At 43.0% G+C, this 13,330-nt stretch overlaps 1 protein-coding gene across 1 annotated transcript in view; it reads right to left on the bottom strand.

Annotated features, from left to right (window-relative positions):
• npr1a (natriuretic peptide receptor 1a) overlaps nucleotides 1-12,737 on the bottom strand; it is a 33,950-nt gene extending 21,213 nt beyond the window's left edge. The window contains exons 1-5 of the mRNA XM_004564412.6: nucleotides 12,428-12,737; nucleotides 8,292-9,032; nucleotides 513-703; nucleotides 303-416; nucleotides 27-192 (exon numbers count right to left, since the gene is read on the bottom strand). Coding sequence (XP_004564469.1) covers nucleotides 27-192; nucleotides 303-416; nucleotides 513-703; nucleotides 8,292-9,000 — 1,180 coding nt within the window. The 5' untranslated portion in view covers nucleotides 9,001-9,032; nucleotides 12,428-12,737. The remainder of the gene's footprint in view (nucleotides 1-26; nucleotides 193-302; nucleotides 417-512; nucleotides 704-8,291; nucleotides 9,033-12,427) is intronic.
• Between the last annotated feature and the right edge of the window lie 593 nt (nucleotides 12,738-13,330).

Below are 13,330 nucleotides of genomic sequence, written 5' to 3'. Positions count from 1 at the left end.
ACCCGCTGACAAATATCTGTGCTCACCTTTGATTGTCCTGTTCCACATCCTCCGGGTCACCTCATCTCCTCTGGGCCTCTGGACTGGTCCCAGTATTGGTCCCAGTCCTGGTCCTTGCAAATTCAGGGTCTCGTTCAGAGCATGAGCGTACAGTATCACCCCGTCGTAGAACCCTCCGGCAATCAGGTTGTACTGAGGGGACAAAGCATGTGATTGTTATAGATGAATATCAGTCTCTCACATATTTGAATAAAAATTTGAAATATCAGATTCAGTTAATCAATAAGGATTGTTATTTGTACCATAGAGTCTCTGATGGTGAAGTTGAACATCGCCTTTGCGTCTTTTTTCAGAGTTTTAACAAACTGAAGATATTCGGGATTCTGGGGCTGCAGATACGTCAGCACTTTCACACTCTGACGAAATCAATAACAAGCTAATCAATTGACCGGATCACTTTACATCAGTGAGCATCCTTTAAAATTTAACAATGAAAGAGCATCTTGTCTCACCCTGAAAGCATTGCGAGCCGCATAGTCCTCCTGGTCTCCTCTGAACCAGGGCCTGATGGGAGCGCTCCCGTCCAGACCCTCAGCAAAAAGATCAATGAAGAAGAAGACATAGTCCTCCAGCTCCACCCCTTCCTTCCAGAATTGGACCATCAACGTCCTGAAGATGTCCCAGGAGCAGCACATGTACACAACTGAAGACAAAGAAGCAGCAATGTTATTCCATAAAGGAAAGGAACAGAGACAGCTGCCAACGCTTGATGGTAAATCTTTATTACACACACCATGTGTGCTTCATGGTGTGACCTGCGTGGAAGCCTGGATAACAAAAGCCCCATTCCAGCTCATCAACAAGACTTCTCAATTTCCATGACCAATACTTTTCATCAATGACCATTTTTCTGATGAAAAAAAATAAATGTAATGGCAACCACCAGTGCTACCCCTCAGTCTCATAGTACACACACCTGTGCTTTAAGTTTGATACTCCAGAAGAGTCCTTCTCGAGGGTTGGGAATCAAGAACTGGTTCTTGTAGGAAACTGGTTCCCAGTAGTCCAATTCTTTGGAACTGTTAGTTTGCCTGCCTATCGATCCTACGTATCTGTTCTTGCACTCACACTACAATCAGCTGATTTCAGTTAAGGTGTCAGAGAGGGAAAATAATGACGTAGTCACATTTATTTTTTTTTGCACTAAAGGATGGAATAAATGGTAAAGTGGATCTCTGCATGCATGACAGAAACAACCGCATTATGCTGCTAACATAACATTGGTTCTTTGTAAGCATCTGCCCAGACAGCATGCTATTGCTAAGCCCGCCAACAACCCAGGGTGAATGCCAACCCCAGCAGCCAGACCCTTAACTTCAACATGTAAAAAAAAAAAAAAAGATGAGCTGCAGCCTCCCTTTCTACCTGTTCACATTTCATGTTTTTGTGCTGGTTCGGTGTGAGATTGTAGCCTCTCAAGTTTATATTGTTAAATTGTGATTATGAGTGTTTCAGCTATTTTACAGAGTAATATGAAAGTAATGTAACGAGCAGTATAACAAATTACTTTCTCCTGGGAGTAATTAGCGTTCGATACTGTAGACCATAATATCCTATTAGAGCGATTAGAACATGCTGTAGGTATTACAGGTACTGCACTGCAGTGGTTTGTATCATATCTATCTAATAGACTCCAATTTGTTCATGTAAATGGAGAGTCCTCTTCACACACTGAGGTTAATTATGGAGTTCCACAGAGTTCGGTGCTAGGACCAATTCTGTTTACATTATACATGCTTCCCTTAGGCAGTATCATTAGAAGACATAGCATACATTTTCACTGCTATGCAGATGACACCCAGCTCTATCTGTCCATGAAGCCAGATAACACACACCAATTAGTTAAACTGCAGGAATGTCTTAAAGACATAAAGACCTGGATGGCCGCTAACTTTCTGCTTCTTAATTCAGATAAAACTGAGGTTATTGTACTCGGCCCTGAAAATCTTAGAAATGTGGTATCTAACCAGATTCTTACTCTGGATGGCATTACCTTGGCCACCAGTAACGCTGTGAGGAACCTTGGAGTCATTTTTGACCAGGACATGTCCTTCAATGCACATATTAAACAAATATGTAAGAATGCGTTCTTACATTTGCGCAACATCTGTAAAATTAGAAATATCCTGTCTCAGAGTGACGCTGAAAAACTAGTTCATGCATTTATTACTTCCAGGCTGGACTACTGTAATTCATTATTATCAGGATGTCCAAAAAACTCACTGAAAAGCCTTCAGCTAATCCAAAATGCTGCAGCAAGAGTACTGACAGGGACTAGAAAGAGAGAGCATATTTCTCCTGTTTTGGCTTCCCTTCATTGGCTTCCTGTTAAATCCAGAATTGAATTCAAAATCCTGCTCCTCACATACAAGGTCTTAAATAATCAGGCCCCATCTTATCTTAATGACCTTGTAGTACCATATCACCCTATTAGAGCACTTCGCTCTCGCTCTGCAGGCCTACTTGTTGTTCCTAGAGTATTTAAAAGTAGAATGGGAGGGAGAGCCTTCAGTTTTCAGGCCCCTCTTCTGTGGAACCAGCTTCCAGTTTGGATTCAGGAGACAGACACTATCTCTACTTTCAAGATTAGGCTTAAAACTTTCCTTTTTGCTAAAGCATATAGTTAGGGCTGGACCAGGTGACCCTGAATCCTCTCTTAGTTATGCTGCAATAGATGTAGGCTGCCGGGGATTCCCATGATTAGGGATGGGTACCGGTGTCCGGTGCCATCATAAACGGTAGTAACCAGACCGAAAAGCAGCGCACATTTCGGTGCTTTATTTCGGTGCTTTTTTTTCCTGAGCTGTGATACACTTTAGATTCTAGCCAATCATTTTACGTTTCCGAGGATAGTAGGCGGGGCCAGGTACGTAGTTCTGTTAGAGCAGAGCTACAGATTAAAAATGTCCAAGGCGAAGCGGTCAGAAGTCTGGCTGTACTTCACAGCAAAAGATGCAAACTCAGCAGCCTGCAACAAGTGCTTGAAGCTGATACTGTGATACTGTCAAAGGAGGTAACACCTCAAATCCGATGAAACACCTGGCGACGCATAGCGTTTTTTTTTAAAAGCCCAGAAATGCGCCGTATTTGATAGCTTGCTGCGAGACCTCACACCGAGCACATCTACTGCGGGTGGGTTGCCTGTTATGCAACATCCCCCAAAAACACGAAGAGGAGAGTCCTGGCCCCTAGCCCTGCCAGTGTAGCAGAAATGATGACGGATGATGGTGGCAGCAGCCGTTCTTCTCTGCGTGAGTAGCTAATTTACGTTGAGTAGGCTAACCACGTTATTACATTAATGCATGTAAGGTGAACTAGCAAACATCATCATAGCTACATGCGGCTGTCCTCTTGTTTGATGGCAGATACTCCCTTCACCCTGGCTAAAAAGGCTAAAATGACCAAAGAAAAAGTGGAAAACAGTTAAACATGAGAGGTTTAGGACAAAGTTTGTGTTTTTTCCATTGTTTAAGCACTGCTTCCAGCCAAGAGTGATACCATATATGCCCCATAGCTGCAGAAAAGGCTAACATTGTTATATTTTTACAAAAAACAGCTGAACATGAGAGGTTTTTGGACCAATTTTGTGTTCTCCATTCTTTAAGCACCGGTTTGAGCACCGTTTGAGCACCGGCACCGTTTCAAAAGTACCGATTTGGCACCGGTATCGGATAAAACCTAAACGATACCCATCCCTACCCATGATGCATTGAGTTTTTCCTTTCCAATCACCTTTCTCACTCACTATGTGTTAACAGACCTCTCTGCATTGAATAATATCTGTTATTAACCTCTGTCTCTCTTCCACAGCATGTCTTTTATCCTGTCTTCCTTCTCTCACCCCAACCGGTCGCAGCAGATGGCCCCGCCCCTCCCTGAGTCTGGTTCTGCCGGAGGTTTCTTCCTGTTAAAAGGGAGTTTTTCCTTCCCACTGTCGCCAAAGTGCTTGCTCATAGGGGGTCATATGATTGTTGGGTTTTTCTCTGTATCTATGAAGCGCCTTGAGGCGACTTATGTTGTGATTTGGCGCTATATAAATAAAATTGAATTGAATTGAATTGAATTGAATTAAGTAACATACTGCATTAGTTTTAAGAAAGGTGTTCTGTGTAATATGAGTAATAATGGCCTTTTTAAGTAACAACACTGCTCATATCAAAGAGGGGAAAAACCTCAACAAACATGCACAAACATTTGATCGACAGCATGCTATTAATTTGCATGAGCCTAATTTCTTTATTGCTGGTGGTGACTCTCAAAATGGAGCCAATGAGATAAGATGAGATAAGATGATTGATAAAAGAATCGATAATGGAATCTGAATCGATAAATTCTTATCAATTCCCATCCCAATTCTCGAGTTATCACATTCACAAGATTTTCAGAAAACTTGACCTCTGACCCTTGACCTTTAGGTTGAGGTCACTGAGATGTGAACTCATCCGAGATTTAATTCTCAAGGTATCGCATTCACAAACTTAGTCCACACCTCCTGCGCACCCTGTGGGGTGATTCTAGAGATGGAAGATCCAATCAGAGCTAATTAAGTTGCGTAGAAAGGCGGGACGAGTTTGAATGCAATCCAATCAGAAAAAGAATCTCCTTGTACAGTAAGGTTAGGTGCAGTCATTTGATGAAAATCTCAATTCTTGAGAGGAAGAGAAGAGCAGACATATGGACAAATTTCAAATATTATATCAATTTGTAAACCATGTGGAGCAACTCTCACTGCTAAAAACAACTCCTCAAACTTTAGATTTTAGTCACTGAATCAGCTTTAGATATAGTCTGCTATAATCTTATGATATATAGTCAACCAGAATTACCTTAAATCTAAGAAAAAACTGAGATGCCTAAATTAAGACTAAAATTAAATTGAAGTTTGGAGCCAAAGTCCAAGACTACAGCACCTGTCATGTCTCAAATCCTGCTGCTCATGTGCGAAATCTGACCTGTGGTGACTGATTTAAGCATGCAGATGTTAGGGACAGCCCAGAGCTGGTAACGTCCTCCTCTTCTTAGCAGACCCACATGTGTCCTTTCATGGGACAGATTTGGGCAGGAATAGAAATAAAGACAGATTCAATAAACTCTTCAAAGTTCATTTTCCTCAGAAAGGCTTTGCGCAACCTTTTTGTTGCAAACGTCTCAAAAAACCTAATTTGTTATTAAAAAAATTAAATTAAATTAAAAAATAACACCCACACAACTTTCTGTAGCTCTTTCACCTTTCATAACCAGTCTTGGATTCATCTTCTAAAATCTGAAATCACATCTCATCATACCAAAGCAGCAGTCCATGACCCAGGCAGCACCTTTGAGAAGCAGAAAGGACAGAGCAAGCACCTCTCTGAAGTCAAAAAACTGAGATGTGTAAACATTACCCCATTATTTTGGGGTAATATTATTTGGGTGCGTGGCCTCTTTGACTGACAGGTGGATAGTGACACAGGCAGCTGGAGCTGCTAGCTGTCTGTTAGGATTCACCAGAACTGGACCTCTGGACCATTTTTGTGCTTAAGAGACATTTTAACTTTCAACTTACTTTAACTTTAACTTACTTACTAACTTACTTAATTTTGTATTTGCTGTTTGGTCAAGTGTGTAAGACGGATAAACACTGGAACAGCCTGTCAACACGTAGAAAAAAGAAGCCAGTTTCCTTTTGTTTCCCTCCCCACCATTGTTGGGTTTGAATCGCTACATTTGGGCGCACACTGAGGAGGGTTCATTTGCTCGCAGCTGGAAGACGCTGCCGTTAAAACAGCCCTATTATTTTTTCCGTTGGCTGCTTCTTTTAGCTTCAACCAACATTAGTAGCTAACTTACTCATGGGCAAATAAATAAATAAATAAATAAATAGCTCTAGTAAAAACGATCAGTGAAAAACTCAGCCTATTGTTGATGGTCGATATTCGTCCAATCGCCCAACCTTACCATCCATCCATACATTTTCTTCCGCAATTGCGCAGTGACAGGGCTAACACACAGACAGCCAATCATTCACACTCACATTCACGCCTATGTGCAATTTAGAATCACCAATTAACCTGACCTCACTGAATCCCACTGAACTGAAAGTTTTTTTAATGAAAAAATATTGTGATGTCAATTCTTTATAGCCCATACCACATTTAAACAACAGAAGCTGACCCAAAGTCCTTTAAAGACAGGCATATTTACATTCCAGGTCTCTAAAAAAATCCCAAATCAACATATAAAAAACTGTGTTAACTAATTATTGTGGATAGCTAAAATCATGGTGTTCATTAAAATGTGTTCAGAATTTGGCAAATGTACAATGATTCAGTTCATAAATGACTATCAGCTAGCACTGGCTGATAACTTAGCATGCCACTCTCTCCTGGTCATTTCCTGAAATAATAAACCAACATGGATGGTGCTTAGTGAACTCTTGGTTGGCTATCCGTCGTTTATATACTTCTTTCTCACCACTCCCACACTGTTGTGGGGTATTGTTGGGGTTCCTGATAAAAAACTGATGAGAACTTCATGGTCTGAATTTATTTTTTTCTCCAGAGAAATCAAGAATAAATGTGGGATGAGAAAAACAAAAACACCCCCCATCCCCCACCTTGCTATAACAGAGCCTGAAAATAATCAACTGTCAGAGAAAAAAGACAAATACCACCACCACCCAACCCCCTTCTGTCCACACAGTCCCCAAGGTGGACAAAAAAATGTGAATACTGAGAATTTCACATGCGAAAGGCAGAAAGTCACATGTTGGTTTGTCTGCAGCCAAAAGTGCTTTTAATGGAAGCAGAAAAGAAAACAGGACTGACTGATTAATGCTGACACACACACACACACACACACACACACACACACACACACACACACACACACAAACATTATGAACACAAGCGTGCTCATAATGTTTCTCCATGTAGTGTCCAATGGTGGGTGTGGGTTCAGAGGTAATTACTAGGACGTCCATGTTGCTGGGTGCAGCAGCTGGCGTTGGTTAAAGGACGATAGTGTGTCTGTGATGATGTCATCATGTCACACAGCTCTGATCTCGTGATCTAATTCACACTGTGACATCAGCGGGCGATGCAGGTCACTGCAAACATTTTCACGCCATCAGAGCAGCGTTTCAGTGATGCTTACAATAAAAACGTGCTGACGGCGAGGAGCAGAAACACAGCAAACAGGCTCACTTCTGCTTCTTCTTCTGTACTAAATTACAGACTGATTGTTTACATGTGTGTTCAGCAAACACACACACAGACACACATTTGTTTTCTGTACTTGTAGACCCTCACTCACATCATTACCCACAAACTGAACCTGATATCATGCAAAGCATTTCCAGCTCCAGCTGTGTTTCAGTCACCTTCAGCAGCCAGTGCTGCCCAAACACCATGAACACGCTTGTCATTGATTGAAGACTAAGCTAAATGACTGACACTTCCAGTCTGACCACCGCTGACTGCAAATCAAAGTCCAAAGCAGCTAATTTCCATTAATAAGTTAGAGACTGAAAATATAATTTTCCTCTAAAATGACGTTTGAACTGTCATGCGGAGGTCCCCACAGGACTGTCCCCACTCCAAGGTCTTAAAATGAAATTACTCCTCACAAACATGTAGGAGCACCCAAACACACAGAGGTGAAGTCAGTCATTAACCAGTGAGGATAAAAATCTCAGAATAATTAACCATCATTTAACAAGGAGAACAACAATAAGGCAGGGAGGAAAGGAAAGGAGGAAGGAGGAGTGTCATGAAGGAAAAACAATCAGTGACACGAGAGCAAATGAAGCATCTGACCACAGCTTTTCATCTGATGAAAGAATGAAAGAACAAAGAATGAAAAGAAAAAAACTCAGTTAAGGAAGGAAGCAAAAAGGAAAACTGGAAAATAAAAGAACAAAATGAATGAAGAAAATAATGCTAAATCAGTTGAAGTGTCTGAAGAAGAAATGAAAAAGAAGCAAGGCTGGAGGAGTTGAAACTGGGCAACAAAAGCAGCTGAAAAGCCATCTTCCCCAAGATCATGGATCACCTCGGCTAAAAGGAATGGCATGAAGGAGAGAACGTAAAAGAATAAGTAACCTTGAGATGTCTGCTCTTAAAGAGTGAGCAGAAACAGCGTAGCTTTTACGCAGTTAATTTTAGAGAAAAGGACGAACAGAAAGCAGTGGGATGAGGACAACAACAACTGTTAAAACATGAGGAATGAAAGCAGCAGAAGAAGAATATGACCTCGGCCATTGTCACGGATATCCTGGACCATCGACTTGTAGTTGACGTCGCCCTGGATGACGTGGTCGTGGACAGTGATGTTACGTTTGCCCAGCAGCTCATACAGCCCCTCCACAGCGAAGTAGCACAGCGGATCATCATTGGCGTCCCTGTTGTCACTGAAGATGACCGTGGCGTGCCGCTGCCAGCCAAACATCTCCTGGATCCTGACACCAAACTCACCCAGCTTTTTGTGAGTGGGGCCCGTGTTGGTGACCGCAGCGTACAAATTAAAGCCGATTGCTCGGGCACCAGCTGTCACCATGGGAACATCCCAGTGGGTGGTAAAGCGGGCAACAGGTGAGGATGAGTAGTCGCAGCCGGGTCCAATGAAGGCCCAGGGGTCGTGGGACAGCTTGAGGTCGACGGCTACAAGCGGCGCTATGGAGTCTGAGCAAAAGCCGTCGCGGCTCTCTGAGCTGCCATAAACTAGCCGCAGCTTCAGACCTGGTAGCAACCAGGGGTCAGAGTTCACCTGCTGTAATGCCTGGTAGATGGCGGGCGCAACCCGAGGCCATGCCCATGCATAGTTAGTGTTAGTCAGAGGCAAGATGGCTGCCAGGGTGACCTCCTGAAGGTCCTCCGTTCTGTTGTCAGCAGTTAGAGAGGTTGCAGCTGATTGGGCAGGAAGAAGGACCAGGAAGAGCAAGGGACAGGCCCAGGGCAGCATGATGAAGAGGCGTTAATAGCCTGTCAGACGAGCTGTGGGGAAAATATAACACAGTGTTAATCAGCGTGTCCTGTAGAGAAAATTCAAAACAAACCTTTATTCATCAGAACAGCTACTGAAACTTGAAGCTGCTGGGAATTCTGGAAAGTCTGTGCGAGTTTCCGTGTGGGATCATTGAGTGGGATCTATCCATCCTTCACGTGGCCATGTGTTTGCAGACATGAAGCTGAAGTCCTCCACTGGGCCGGTCCAAGATAATTGCTTGTTAAACAGCAGCCTGACCATGTTTACCGTTTGATTAATGAGTAATGTGAGTGACAATTAGATCTAATCTGCTGCTGTGAGAGTCAGTGAAGCAGTCACGCTCTTACAGTCCATCTGTTCCTGGTAACATAGAGCCGTAAAACCGAACAGAGGTGAATGATAAGAGTAAGGTGTGAGGGAAAGGCCAACTAAAGAGTGAAGAGAGAACACATCAGAGTTCAGGGTCCTCTGAATAAAATGAGTTGTTCTCTTTAAAAGCTAAACGAACGCATGGGAGAAGTCTGACTGCATGTTAGGGTTAAGGTTTCATCAAACTCCAAATCCTCCCCGGCTTCCTAGTCCCTTTTGATCAGAGCTGCAGAGCTATGTGACTCCTTTCAACAGACCACAGAGTTAATCTGAACATCTTCATCAGCTTCTTCCTCACATTTTTCTGCTCTACCTGGGTTTCCTTTGTCATCTTTCTCTGTACCTCATTTATACAGTCCTGTGATAGGGTAACACCTGCGTGAGGAAGCAGATGTGCACGGTTTATCCATTAGTTTCCATAATAAAAGCCTCACTGACATATGGACATACAGTTTCTGTACTGCAAAGCTAACAGGGCTTTTAATTTGAAATAAATGCAGAAAATGTTGAGTTGAGTCACTTTAACAAGGTAGGAGAGAATTAAAAATACTAAAACAGGTCTAATTCATCCCAGGGATAGCTCAGTAGGTAAAGTGGTCGCCCCATGATCGGAAGGTCGGCGGTTCGAATCCACTTAACGGCTACCCTGAGGTACCCCTGAGCAAGGTACCGTCCCTACACACTGCTCCCCGGGCGCCTGCTTAGTGGGCTGCCCACTGCTTCACTGAGTGAATGGGTCAAATGCAGAGAAAAACAAGTAATTTCCCCATGGGGATCAATAAAGTATCCATTATTATTATTATTATAAAATACAAGGAATGAGGTAAGCAGAGGTCAAAGACAACACAATGTTAATGGTGACAGCATTAGTTCATCAGCTGTTCCAAACAACGAAGGATCCTTTTCTCGTCTTCTCATCTTTAACAGTTAGCGAACAAAGAAGAGAGAAACAAAACTGAGGTCACGGTGAAGTTTGAAGCCAGGTGGTGTGGCTCCATGACTGGAATCAGTCCACTCGCATTATAGCAACTTGACAGCTCGGATCATTTCATTTGACTTAATTGGCTCTCTTTCATCAAATGCACTCCAGGGATGACTGAATTTCAAGGAGAATGAATAAACAAGCTCCAAAATATGTACCTGATGTTTTATTCAGTAAGAATTGAAACCAGGTCTGCCAGTCCAGGGTGAAAGAAAATGGATGGATGGACGGATGGATTTAAAACTAGGGACTGAGATCATGAACTCATCAGGAAAGTGTGTACTGAGCTCGGCGATCAAGTGAGGAGTGGGCTCATTTTCCCCTAGACTTCTGTATAATCAGACCAAAGCAGTTGCACCCTGCTGGACATTAGAGTGCTTCTGCATTGGCGTCAAGCTTCAGATGCAGTACCAGTATCTGCACCAGGGATGTCAAACGCTTTATTCCGGAGCCACTTACCATTCAAATTCATCAGCTGTGCTGGTTGAGTAAAACCACTCCCTAATAACTCTTGATGCATGCTCAATCATCTGGACATAGTTTTATTAGTGGGAGAAACGTTTCATCACTCATCCAAGTGACTTCTTCAGTCTCAGCTGTAGGTTTCCCCAATCTTTTAAACAGTACATTTGCATAATGACTCAAACTAACTCCACTGGTGAACAATGGGCTGTAAGGTCAGTTTCTTGACGAGCTGAACAAGAGTGACAAAATGTTTCTCCCACTGAAAATGCTACGCCCAGATCAACAGAATTGGGCTCTCCCTAATAACTTTGAAATCTCCTTTATTTCATTTTCTTTAAGTAAAGGGTTATGGTTGTTATGGTGATGTTAATTTGCCTATGATTCCACACATTTAGAGTACAGATGATCTGGTCTCTTCGGCTTTCAGCCTACATGACTCACACCTGTTGTTGAGCTGTTGACCAAAATGTAGGTCCCACTTTAAACTCAAGAATCCATCAAAACGCCCTCACATCCCAGTTTTGAAATGCAGCGTGTGTTTCTGGGTCTGTCCAAATGGTGGGAGGTAGCGCAAAGTAATATGATGTGTGGTCTTGAAATGCGTGCATAGCTTCTCTGTATGTGGAAACAAAATCAGACTTTAATCATCCCATTTCTCCGCATATATGAGCGCATGAATAAATCTCTGACAGCAGGCTGCTGTGAAAAAAGGCAGCAGGAAATCTGACAGGAAGAAGAAGTATAGGCCAACTTCAGTCAGGCTGAAGTGTCTTTAACACATCAGGATTTTTGATGCTGATTAAAACTTTACTGTCCAGAGATGGAGGTAAAACACACTCAGCCACCCGGTCTGTGTGTGTGTGCCATTGTTGTATATAAGTGTTGTTGCAACATCAGTGAGACTCAAACACATCACTCACGGAACAAAAAGCTGTCAGCACTCAGGTCTGTTTCTAAACTTTCAGCTTCTTTAGGATCAGGATCTGTGCACACATCAAACCTCATACAAAAAAATACACTTTCTCACTTTCATTCTGAGGTGACTGTCCATCTGACCATTGAGTGTCTGTGTGTCCGTCTGTGTGCTTCACATATCATTTTTATTATTATTAATAATACTATTGTTATGTAAAACAGTCAATGATATCGTGGATGTCAAATGCATCATTCTCGCGATCGATTATGAATATTTTGTCCCCTCATGCCCATCCAGTCTCTCAGATGATCGCCCTTCCCTCAGCCTGGTTCTACCGGAGGTTTCTTTCTGTTCAAAGGGAGTTTTTCCTTTCCAGTGTCGCCAAGTGCTTAATGGTTGCTGGCTTTCACTGTTTTGTTGCTGTTGTGATTTGGCGATGTATAAATCAAGTTGAACTGAATGTATTCTTAATGTGGGCTGTTTTGTCTGAAGGCAGATAGACTTCGGTTAAAATGAAGAAGGAAAATCAGAGTCTTCGTTCATTTGAAAGCGTAACCAGGACAGAGACTAAGAAAAGAACTAAAAATAACTTTCTGCTAACTGCTTATTAACTCGCGGCGCCTTTCTCCTGTGTAAGTTCATCAATAGAGGAGCGGCTGACGTTGTTTTACCTGTTCGGCGCTCAGCGCATCTCCGTGTGTCCGCAGAACGACATCCAGCTGTTTTCAGCGGCAGCTCGTGCGGAGGAGGAAGCCTCGTGAACACTCGGTGGGAACTCTGTCTCACCGGAGGCTCACCGGAGGCTCGCGCCCCGCTGCTGCCGGCGCGTTTCCGCTTCTCCGCGCTCACAAACCATCCCGGTGATAATCCAGCCTCCCGCCGTGCGCGCACACTGAGGGGGTGTGGAGGGTAAGAGGGCAGTCCTGAAAACGCGAACTGAAGCGCGTGCTTGAACCTACGTGTATTCAGTTACCAAAGTGACACAGGCTATATATGTGTTGCTCGCAGTACTCCCTCCTCGCCGTGCTCTGCGCATAGGTAGGCCTGATAGGCTGAAATATTACTTTTAATCAAAAACTTTATATAAATAAGCTGCTCTGCGACGTGAGCATGTGGATATGGAGCCCCCTGGTGGCTGTCTGCAGCTATGACAAAACGTCCGTCAGTTGGTTTTATTGATTGGATACCGGCACTAGTCAGTTGATTAGTTAGATTGAACCCCGAGTAAAATGACTGAGGTTGAGGGTGATTATGGATTATAGACAGATGATTGTGATTCTTCCTTCCGCTCAGTAAAAGTTCAACTTTCATAGAATTATCTAACATCAGTTAAGTTAAATGATTGATCAGTTTCTCATCAAACTTCCAGCATCTCTGAACTCACTGCTGACCTTTGACCTCTTTGTAAGGAGAGATTTTAGATTAAAGTTCATTAACAGCCACACATGACGTCACACTGCAAGTCTGTTATTGTCCATAAAGTTCACGCACAACACATATATAGAGAACCAAAGAATGTGTGTGTGTGTGTGTGTGTGTGTGTGTGTGTGTGTGTGTGTGTGTGTGTGTGTGTG

Source organism: Maylandia zebra, linkage group LG22 (genome assembly GCF_041146795.1).
Source record: "Maylandia zebra isolate NMK-2024a linkage group LG22, Mzebra_GT3a, whole genome shotgun sequence".
Taxonomy (NCBI): Eukaryota; Metazoa; Chordata; class Actinopteri; order Cichliformes; family Cichlidae; genus Maylandia; species Maylandia zebra.
The sequence above is the reverse complement of the archived record's forward strand: the minus strand, read 5'-3'. Positions and strand labels throughout refer to the sequence as shown.